Source organism: Pyrus communis, chromosome 9 (assembly GCF_041283825.1).
Source record: "Pyrus communis isolate YQ-2024b chromosome 9, ASM4128382v1, whole genome shotgun sequence".
Classification (NCBI taxonomy): Eukaryota; Viridiplantae; Streptophyta; class Magnoliopsida; order Rosales; family Rosaceae; genus Pyrus; species Pyrus communis.
Window position 1 is genome coordinate 9,063,313 of NC_142573.1, and position 11,941 is coordinate 9,075,253.

The window sequence follows — 11,941 nt, forward strand, 5'->3', positions numbered from 1 at the left end:
TTGGATTGTTGGTGACCGCCTTAATTTGCAATCTCTCACTCTAGACTATATACTATTGCAAGGGCATTGGAATGCGTGTACAATATTAAGTATCCAAATTGGTGAACTCTTTGGTAATCAAGAGAAATTTTTCAGTCTATCTAGAACAAAGGACGATATGTTCTATGTTATTATATAATTGAAGAGATATTAAAAAAAAAAAAAAAAAATTTAATTGTATAATGATATGATATACTGCATCGTAGTTCGAGCGTATCATAAAGTTTTTTATCTCCACGGCATGGAGAGAAAACTAGGGAGATGGCTTCAGCTATGAAATTACATTCAAACCTATTTTAGTCCAGATGGACCAATCCATGAGTTAGATCACCCATATACCATCCGATTTATTGACCTTTTTTTTTCTTTTTTTTTTATTTTTTATCATCTAGGCGTTTGCAGATAGTCAAGTAATTAATCAGTAATTTGCAACTACTATTGTCCTTTGACTTTCTATAGTAAATAACAGCTTCCAATTTTTGGTTTTCACAAAACACCAACAGTACCATGCATTGGAACTTTGGAATCCCAAAGCATCGTATCATTTGATCAACTTTGTGATAAAGTAGTTGAAAGATAGTATTTATGATGAAGTTTGTTGCAAATTAAGCTTAAAATTAAAATTTTCGTCAACCTTCCATTTATAACTTGAATGTGAGCTTTACAAAATAATAAAAGATTAAAAATCGACATGCAATGTCAATGTACAAAATAATTTTCATTTAAATAAATCGGCATGGGAAGCTGGCCGCGCATGCATATTGAAGCTAGCTAGCCATACAAAATAATTTCCAAAACGAAAAAGAAAAACAGATTTATATGAAATACTAGTCAGAGATTCAATATGCATGATTCGGGCACAAAATCTATGAAACTCTCTACTGATTTTACTTATATTTTGGTTTGTTTTTGCATGGCAGTTAAGATCATGCAGTTCTGATTAGCAAGGTTGGTGAACACTTAATCATTTGATATGGATGTTTGATAACCATGCATATTGTTTGCGTGGAAGAAGGAACAATAGAAGATTCAGAAGCATCTAAACGTGAGTTTACTGTTTTTTCCTCTTTATTTATTTTTCTATGTTTTTGCTGACTAATGAAATATGAATCATTCAGTATGGGTGTTGGAAGCTAGCTAGCACACGACAATGACGACAAGCTTTTCAAGTAGTTAGATTTCTGTTTTCTATTCCTATTAAGCGTACACCTAATAAGATGGAGATGTGAATTGGCTCAAAGCAATGACAGGTGACCCACCTTAAATATGATGAATATTGACCTACAAAAATTAGCTTTTGTGGAACAAGGTGATTTCGACACCTAGTTCTTTTGCCAAAGAAAAAAGAAATCCTATAAAAGTGACGAAATTTCCTAATCTTGAATCTAACAATTTTTAATTTTTAAAAGTAAATGAAGTTCAAATTTCAAAAAAATAAAGCAATCTAACAAAAATATCATGAATTATGAAATGTTTTAGTATTGTAGTTCAACGTTTGATATAAATACTAATTAATTTTTCTAGTCATAAATCTCCTTTGATCAAAAGAGTCTTTGAGTATACGTAATGGATTGCCTTGATAAATATAATCCATGTTGAAGTTGAATCACCATTTACTAGTGCTACAAGGCTTGGTTCTTCTCTCTTGGGTGAGGCATCAAGCACATATATCTTTACCAATTAACCAATTCTTGAATGTTGCATGCGTATTTTCTTAAGAAATTTCGCTTGCTCATGCATTCATCTTTAGTCGGAGTCTTTTGGCTCAATTTTATCCTGATTTTGGTGAAGGTGCCAAGCCCATTTTTCACCTTGAATTTTCAAAATATACAAAATCTCTTATGTTTCGTGGAGGATTATATCCCGTAAGTCAGACGTCTATGGTTGATTGATTTTGCACATTATCATTTAGCTATTGCAATTCTTTTCTTGATAGGTTTAAACCCTGCTTCATTTCCCCTTAGTCTAGAGCAGCAATATTATTTGTACTCTCTTCTTCACAATCTTTAAGTAATTTTATATCGATTAATTAAGTTTAAACAATTATTTGGTATCACGATCGAGCATTACTCTTTTGTACAAGTACTATCCATTGTTCTAATAAACTTTTCTTTCTCGTTGGAACAAATTGGGAATGGCGTGTTAGTTTATCCTATCTTCAATACCTGCCAATTAATGAGATGTTACATAAAATCACTCACTTAAAAACGAAGCACTACCAAATTTTGAAGATGGATTAAGAGTGCAGTATATGTCTTATCTAATTATGTCCATATATGGATAATGGTGAGATGCATGCAGATTTTCATTTCTTATTAGAGGTAAGAAAGATGCAGCCTAAACTTAGCTTTGTGATTGTGTTTTTCTTTCTTGACCATCATCGTATCTAATTATATCTGAGCAATAATTACGGTTTGCTATCCACCTATTAGAGGGGAGAGTGTGCCCTACTAACCCGAGGGTTCGGGTAGTGCTTTAATGTGACCTCAGCATTGAGGTGATAATGAATCTTTCACTTCCTTGACTTAATTATCTATACAATTCCCTACTTAATCAGTTACAAGCCCACGGTACAAGACTCCGCATCATATATATAAAAGGTCAAAAGAGCTTCTATCCTTTTTTTTTTATTCACTTCATCCATAACACGATAAAATATGAAATCATACGACATGCAACACTCCCGATTTAATAAAATACCCTCAAACTCTAACCCTACTTTGATCTGTTAGATTGCACACTATGTTTGCATAATTCTTGAAATAAGGTAATCACAATACGATACGTCTCATATAATTAAAGTGAGGCAGAGATCCGTTCATGATTGCATCCCCATCTCACTTTATGTGAGTGAAGGTGACATTCTAAGCTGATTACGAATAAGTGCTTTCTTCAACACTCTAAAGAATTCTCTCCTACACAATGCGGTCACCACTCACAGATGCGTGTGGGGAATGCTGTGAGTGATCGCGGCACTATGTCAGCTGTATGGATCAAGAATTTTGGTAAGCTTGATTGAACGCTGTCATTGCCGCACAACAATGGTATGGTGGGTCTTAACCCTAACCTTTTCCACATACTTGGTTGTCACCCAAATATTGATATATATAGAACCTTTATCCAAAGAGGGGATCTCCATTTTTCAGTAAAAATGGGGACTAGTTGTGGAACTCACTATACATGGAATTTTAACAATTCAAACCGTTTATTTTTCAAGTCTTCATTCATAGATTATCCTTGCAAAAAATCAATTTAATTCGAAACCATTTACTCATTTGATTGTCATGATGAAATTTCAATGTTTTTTAGAACATAGTGTTCATCGATTTCTTTGAACTTAATTAGATGTCTCAAACATTTCCGATTTGGCTAATATTTTGCAAGAATAATCTATAAAATGCAAGTTAAAAAATAAACAATTCAAGTCGTTGAAGTTCGATCTGAAATTAGCCCGATAATAAAGGAAATATTATTAAAGCCATCAAGAAGGTGAGGATGTGAACCAAAGTTTGACTATATGTATGTATATATGCTATTATTCCAGGCACCTTTTTACATAAATTGAGGGACTAGGGATGGATAGGAATAAATTCTCTGTGCATGCACACCACATACATTCTGATCATCTGCATCTGAGCAACGTCTGTAAATGGATTTATGTCAACGTACAGAGATGATCTTATACGCGGTATGCACTGATGCACACTGGAATTAGATAGTCAACACCATTTACTCTCTGTTGATGTTGGGAATTTGAGAGTTTTTGACACACCCATCCATCACAAGAACGTTGAATAAGTACTGACTCATTTACATGCAATAAACTACTGCAGATAAATCAGAATTTCACATGTTTAAATAAATAAATAAATTTTGTTTTAATGATATATGTCCATATGTGTCAAATTGTATTTAAATGGAAGAGCAAGTAGCATTCATTAGAAGACAAAAGTTTATCTACCACGATGGATGTTCATGGTAGATTGAAATCCACCACAAACGCTTTGTCCGTTAAAAATACATACAATATCAAAAAAGATGATGCCAATATCAATTACACGTGAAATTCTAATAATGGTCGAGAGGCATAAAATGACTCACTAAGCACATGTTTGGAAAGTGCTTTTGAAAAATCGAAAGCGTTGAATAAGTACTGACTCATTTACATGCAATAAACTACTGCAGATAAATCAGAATTTCACATGTTTAAATAAATAAATAAATTTTGTTTTAGTGATATATGTCCATATGTGTCAAATTGTATTTAAATGGAAGAGCAAGTAGCATTCATTAGAAGACAAAAGTTTATCTACCACGATGGATGTTCATGGTAGATTGAAATCCACCACAAACGCTTTGTTCGTTAAAAATACATACAGGATCAAAAAGAATGATGCCAATATCAATTACACGTGAAATTCTAATAATGGTCGAGAGGCATAAAATCACTCACTAAGCACATGTTTGGAAAGTGCTTTTGAAAAATCGAAAGCGTTTTTAGAGAAAATATTTTTAGGTTTCCAAATTAAATTGATTCCTGCAACACGTACCAGTTGTGTGCTTCTTATAAGAAGCACTTCAAGTGCTTTCATAGGATTAGGATTAACTTGCATTTTATTAAAGATTAGTTCCAAAATCATTTTCTCTAAAAATACTTTTAATCATTTAAAAACACTTTTCAAATGAACCTTAAATTGTTTTTAATATATATGTTTATGTGTGTCAAATTGTTATTTGGTGAAATTTTTCTATACATATTTTTTATAGTTTTTTTTTTTGGAAGAAATAATGGCATTTATATAAAAAAATTTAATAAATTTCAAAACCGTATAAGATACAAATTTTAACATAATTATAAAAACAATTTTAAAAGATAAACTAACAACTAAAAAAATCTATAACACCAAAATCAAGCATAACCCACATCCGAGCTCACATAACCCAAAATAACTAAAACCGTAAATGAATTAATAACCCTAAATCATATAACTATCACCAGGAATAGAATAATCGAATTCGCACTGCCATAGAACCCACCTTATCCAGCCATGAAGAACTAGTAGAACAAAGAAAAGATCTGAGGAAGAGTCAATCTTCAATGATCCAAATGCACATAATACCGGAAAGGAGTGGCAAATAGTGACTAGGAGTCATCATAAAACAAAATTGGCCAAAATAAATGGGTAAATCACACAAAAATCCAAATCAGCAGTAGAAATAAATTTAGAGAAAACATAAAATTTAGAAAATGCATTGGGGAAGGATTGGAATGAAGGATGAGCAAAATAGAGGTGATTGGGTTCGAGTTTTAATTGGGTTCAAGCTTGTTCGGATTGGATTCAAGTTTGACGAACTCTGCCGAATGCAATCTTGTAACATCTTATTTTGCAAGATTTTTAAAGTTTGTAACAAATAACGTCAATACTAATTAAAATTTCATTTTACACATGGCCTCCACACAAAAGTTAAACCAAATAGAGAGGAGACTTTAAACCAATGCGAAGTTGAAATTAAAATATTAAACAATATCATTCATTATCCACATGAAAACCATTAACAAACTCAAGTATAGTCATCACAAAAATAATATGAAGTGAGATTGGTACTATATGCATTAGCGAATACGGACCAGAATCACGTTGAGTTTGGGTTGACATGGGCAGACAAGGTATTGCCTGAACACAACCTAATAAAATATCGAATTGGGTTGGGGTGGGTTCTTAGTTCATTCTAACTCACCTGGTTAGGTTTAAAGTCGGTTCGGAATGGGCGGATTCAAGTTGGCCCGTTCATTTTAACTCAGCCTATTGGGTTTAAAATTGGTTGAGAATGGAGAGATTCAAGTTGGCCCCACCCAAGTTGTACCCTTAATAAAAACTAGAAACGATGAGAGGGATAAGGATTGAGGCTTTGGTTTTTTCTCTTGAGGCTAGGTAAGTTTTTGATGTACACATTATATAGGTTTGTTTTAATAATAAAAAAAAAAAGTAAATTACATTCTACCCCCTTAGGTTTTGGTGCAATTGCAACCTCATCCAACATCTTTAAAACATTTCAATTTCATACATTTACTATTATTTTATTTCAATTTCATACAACCGTTACAAAATTTGTTAAATTAACCGTTAAGTGATGATATGGCAAATATGAGGTCCTCATTTGTGTTGACGTGGCTGCCACATTTGTGCCACGTGGCTAAACACTTAATAAAAAACTTAGAATATTACAATAATTAATTAAAGAAAAAAAAAAACCAAAAATCCCTTTCGTCTTCCCCACCTGAGCCCACCTCTTTCTCTCATCCCCCATCACCCACCCTTTCCCCCATTAATCCTGCACTTCCATCTAACCCAAAATTCCAAACTCCTCGCTAGAGTTCTCATAGACGCCCTTGTCGACAATAACCAAGACCCCGACGAGACCCAGACGAATGAATATGCACTGGTCAAACGAACCAGAACCCTGACGAAAGCGTCGCTGTGCACAAAACTCTCGGCTACCTTTAAGAATTTGATGGAGGTGGAGCGCAGAAGTCTTGCACCGACATCATAGTAGAACCTTGATGTCGCCATTGCCTGATTTGGACCTGCCAGCTCGACTCACAAGCCGAATAACTCAAATCTGGTTCCACCTAGTTCCGAACCCGCTGCTAAGCCATGCGTGAGTTGAAGAAAGTCTTCATTGTGTGAGTAATTTGTAGCAAATTTTGGGTTTGAGGAGTTCAAAATTAATGGGGGATGGGAGAAGGGGTTGGGCTCGGGTGGGGAAGATGAAGGGGAATTTGGAATTTTGGGATGGAGGTGTAGAATTAATGGGGGAAGGGGTGGGTGATGGGGCGGGGGTTTGGGGGTGGGCTTGGGTGGGGAAGATGAAGGGGATTTTTGGTTTTTTTTTTTAATTACTTTTCTTTAATTAATTATTTTAATATTCTAAATTTTTTATTAAGTGTTTAGTCAAGTGACACAAATATGGCAGCCAATCATCACAAATGAGGATCTCATATTTGTCATGTCATCACTTAATAGTTAATTTAACAAACTTTGTAACGGTTGTATGAAATTGAAATAAAATAATACTAAATGTATGAAATTGAAATGTTTTAAAAGATATTGTATGAGATTGCAATTGTACCGAAACATGAGGAGGTAAAATGTAATTTACCTAAAAAGATCATAAAGATTTCATTTCAATTGGAATTTGGTTATTCACCATGTACGAGGATCTCCGCTAAGCATCCATGACTGAATAGTTAAAGCGCCCAACTCATAATTGGTGAATATGTAACCTACATTCCATGAAATTGTGCACCACAAATAGGAGCTAATAAAAAGACCCGTGATCCCATAGAAAAACATCACGATACCTTGTGGGGGGAAAAAAAAAAAAAAAAAAAAACTATATGTGGAATTGTAAGACAAAATGTGGAATATTTTTCTATAAAAAAAATGTGATCTTATTAGCACTTCAAGAAAATTATTATGTACTCCTAATAAGTGTATTTTTTAATTAAAATATTTAGAGTGCAAAATTATTTTTTTAAAGTGTTAATAAAAAATTATTAAATTTCTTTTTTAAAAAACTATTAAATATGTTTTTAATTATTGTAATTAACTTTTTCTTTATATTGAAAAATTGTAATTAACTTTTTTTTTGGTGGAAGGAATGTTGGGAAATAGCGGTTGATCATTGATGGAGATAGGGCATTAAAAACTGGCAAAATTGGCTTTTAAAGTTGGACCAAAAATTAAATAAAATTGAAAAAAAAGGGCAAGTTCTACTTTTCTACGCTCAAATTTGACCAAAATTGCACTTTACTACACTTAATTGCTTTCTTCTCACTTTCACACTTAAAGTTTGATTTTTCTGCCAATTTGATACTTCTGTTTCCCTAGTCGTTAACTTTTCTGTTAAGTGATGAAGATGATGTGGCAGGACCTAGGCCCACTAATCCTCACTTTACTACTCTCAAGTATCACGAAATTCGCACTTTGTTACCCTTAGTTATTTTTTTTTATCTCACTTTCATACCTAAAGTTACGTTTTGCTCTCATATTCATATTTCTGTTAGTATGTGCATGTGGGGCTCTATTAAAGTGTGACGTGGTGCTTGACTGAACGATGATTGTACAAAAACGTGGCGCTGTGGCCCCACATGGACATATGAAACAATTAAAATTTTTTTCAAGAATTGAGTTTTGTCCATGTGGCAGCATATGCAACTCTCAAGTTTTTGAGAAAGTTTAATTTGGCAGAAACTTATTTTAAAATCTTCCCTTGAAACATCTTGTACGCCTTGCAGAGCTCACAGTACTACGCTTCTGTGCAGTCATCGTCCAGTCAAAGCGAGACATTGCGCTTGGTCTACAATGCCACATTTTTGCACAGCCATCGTCCATGCAATCACCACGTCACGCTTTCCTCTTATGCCCATGCTAACGAAAATATAAATCTGGGAGCAAAACGTAACTTTAAGTATAAAGGTGAGACGAAAAATCTAAGGATAGCAAGTATGAATTGACGATACTTAGAGTAGTAACAAATTAGTGGACCAAAGATCTTGTCACATCATTAGTTAACAGAAAAGTTAACAGCTAGGCTAACGGAAGTATAAAAGTGGAAGAAAAATCAAATTTTAAGTATGAAATATCTAGTGATATTCCTCTTCACTTGTAAGTGAGGAGCTCTTATATTCGATTCTCGTCATAAAAGAATTTGAACCATACTATTGTTAACCCGTTATGAGGCTAAGTACACTTCCTTTCCCTTTAATTTAGATAATATTGTTTGTTAAAAAGAAAAATAAAGTTAGTCGAAAAAAAGCGTGTAGTAAAAATGTAATTTTGGCAAAATCTGGAGATAGTAAAGTGGAAATTACCCTTGAGTAGCCAAACAAGTCATTGCAACTCTCACAATCTCCCTAAAACCCTCTGTCTCTGTCTGGGTTCTGTAACTTCTTTTCTTTTGGAAGATAGGCGGCCATGGACAAGTCAGAGCAGAAGCAGCTCTACCTCTTCTACTGCGCCGAGTGCGAAGACCTTGCTCGCCAGGTCGCTTCTCAGTCCGACCACATCATCCTCCAGACCATCAAATGGAGGTCCTCTCTCTCTCTCTCTAACATGTTTTCTCATGCTATTTTTTCCCTTTATTTATTCTGCTTGATAGCTTGCTTGACTACCCATGTTATTAAATCTGATTCATTTTGTTTATTAATGATGAATTTGAGCTGGGTACTCGTTATTTCAGCTAATTTAATGAAAATAAAAGTTGGATAATTTTCTTCTGCATCTGTTTAGTTTTCTGAAGGTAGTGGTACAATTAATGTTAACAGAATAAAACCAAAAGAACCAAGCTTTTGTTCTTCTGTAATGCTTCTGCATATAAGAGTTTGGGAAAGTGGATAACTTGAATGCTGGGTAAATTGGTTGGTGAATATAGAATCTTTGAAACCAGAATTAGGGGGATGGAGAAAAAGATTTGTATCTGGGATGTCGTTTAGTATTTATCAGAAATTGAACTACCCGATTGAGTTATGCTTGTACAGATGGCATGTGTAATACACAAATAAATTGTGTAAGATGAGTGGGAATACTGATTGTGATCGTATTGATCCAGGAATTTTGATGATGGATTTCCAAACATTTTTATAAACAACGCACAAGATCTTCGAGGCCAACATGTTGCCTTTCTGGCATCCTTCAGCTCCCAAGGAGTAATATTTGAGCAGCTTTCTGTAATATATGCACTGCCCCGGCTGTTTGTTGCGTCCTTCACATTAGTATTGCCTTTCTTTCCTACTGGTTCCTTTGAAAGAATGGAAGAAGAAGGGGACGTAGCAACTGCGTTTACTATGGCGAGAATGTTGTCAAATATTCCCATATCCAGGGGTGGTCCAACCAGTTTAGTCATCTATGACATCCATGCTTTACAGGTTTGTTTAGTTATGCTGGTTGTTTCTTTTTCCCTTGTCCTCATGCACGAGCTTTTTAATTTTTAATATAATTAAACTGGTCACTCTTTTAAAAATTTCTGGCATAAATTCTTCTATCAAGTTACTTTGTACATATATATTTAATAACTTGTACATATGGTTCAGTCTAATCTCCTTTTCATTAAAGCGTAATGTAGTGAGGTGGAACTGTAAATTATCGCTTGTCATCAATTTTTCGGCTGAATATTTGTGTTAATTACTTCAGTTTAACTTTTATGCAGGAAAGGTTTTATTTTGGTGATCATGTTTTGCCTTTGTTTGAGACTGGAATTCCACTGTTAAAGCAGCGTCTCCACCAGCTTTCTGACTCCGATAAGGTGAGTGTGCTGCATAATCTTCCATGTGTCTCACAATGGTGTCTTGCAGTAACTTTTTTTGGTTTCCATGCGTTGTCTAGGAATTCTGGCTACCTGGCTGTATTTTTTTTTTTCCCATTCTAATTATGGTCCCCTTCCAGATAGTTGTTGCATTTCCCGATGATGGAGCATGGAAGCGATTCCACAAGCAGTTGGATCATTTTCCCATGGTTAGTCTGAGCTGTTCTCTGAAGTGAGATTATTTTCTATAATTTTATTTCAAATGTCACCTTTGTGAATCAGATGATGTTTAATTGCAGGTGGTGTGCAATAAGGTTCGTGAAGGTGACAAGAGGATAGTTCGGATAAAAGAGGGAAATCCTGCCGGTTGTCATGTAGTCATTGTCGATGACTTAGTGCAATCTGGCAGCACCCTAATTGAGTGCCAGGTAATTTTTTTCAAGGGGTGACCCCTACTCATAAACATTTTTCTTCCCTGCGTTTTATGTACTTTTGAATCTGTTGCCTCCGAATTTCGACAAGTTTAAGTTATTTCACATTGCAATTCTCAGTTACCAGAATATGGCTAGCTTTACTTTGTCAAGCTTGAACTAGGTTGTGTACCTTGCACATTGCTTTGTTATTTCTAAATTATTTGTGATCACATCTTGTACCTTTGTATCTCTTATTGTCATGTGTACGTCAGAAACATTTCATGCGTTTATGTAATGCTTTCGGAACTTCAAAATTGCCATAATCATTCCTTTTGCGCCTACTGCATTCTGGCAGAAAGTTTTGGCAGCTCATGGTGCAGCCAAGGTCAGCGCTTATGTAACCCATGGTGTATTTCCTAAATGCTCATGGGAGAGGTTCACTCACAAGGATGGTAAGCACCTCCATGCTGTTGTATATGTCGTCTTTGTAATTTCCGCAGCCCTCAATTCCTTATTTGCTATTTTGATTGGATTTTCAGATGGCTTGGAGAAGGCATTTGCGTACTTTTGGATCACGGATTCCTGCCCGCTTACCGTCAAAGCCGTAGCTAATAAAGCTCCCTTCGAGGTGTTAAGTCTTGCAGGTTCCATTGCTGATGCTCTACAGACTTGAAGAGAGTAAAATAGTTGGACAACTTGAATAATTTATGACAGCATTGTTCTACCGGCCAAGCTCTGCGATATAAGAAGGCGAGTTTACCTTTTATTCTGCTAATGAGTCATGACACATGACTTACATTCAGTGTTTGGTATCTGAGATTTCTGATATGACTTTACAACTTCTCCTGTTGTAATTCAGCTTTAAAATATGTTCACAAACACACCAATTATCTCCCTCTACACGCCCTTGTTTATTTTTGGCCTTCGGATTGAAGCTAGTTAAGTTTGTCTCCCTCGTTATGGCACGACACATTCAGCATGTCATGTCACACGAATATGATGCATTGTTCGATTTAAATGTATTATTGTGCTCGGGCCACAAAACATGCATTTTCTGCTCCAAATGAATCGTGCTCAAAGTCAGGGCTGGTTTGGTATTACTGTGCTTTGAAAAAAAACTACTTCTGCTGTGCTATGAGAATAAGCAGCTGTGAAATAAAGCAGCAGAGTGTTTGGTAAACTTT

At 34.9% G+C, this 11,941-nt stretch overlaps 1 protein-coding gene across 1 annotated transcript; it reads left to right on the plus strand.

Moving 5' to 3' along the window:
* Positions 1 to 8,926: 8,926 nt before the first annotated feature.
* On the plus strand, positions 8,927 to 11,657 carry LOC137739365 (ribose-phosphate pyrophosphokinase 4). Its single transcript, XM_068478928.2, has 7 exons — positions 8,927 to 9,133; positions 9,652 to 9,967; positions 10,249 to 10,344; positions 10,485 to 10,553; positions 10,644 to 10,772; positions 11,113 to 11,209; positions 11,297 to 11,657. The coding sequence occupies exons 1-7, from the start codon at positions 9,018 to 9,020 to the stop codon at positions 11,428 to 11,430; spliced, it is 957 nt and encodes a 318-aa protein (XP_068335029.2). The 5' UTR covers positions 8,927 to 9,017; the 3' UTR covers positions 11,431 to 11,657.
* The last annotated feature ends 284 nt before the right edge of the window (positions 11,658 to 11,941 follow it).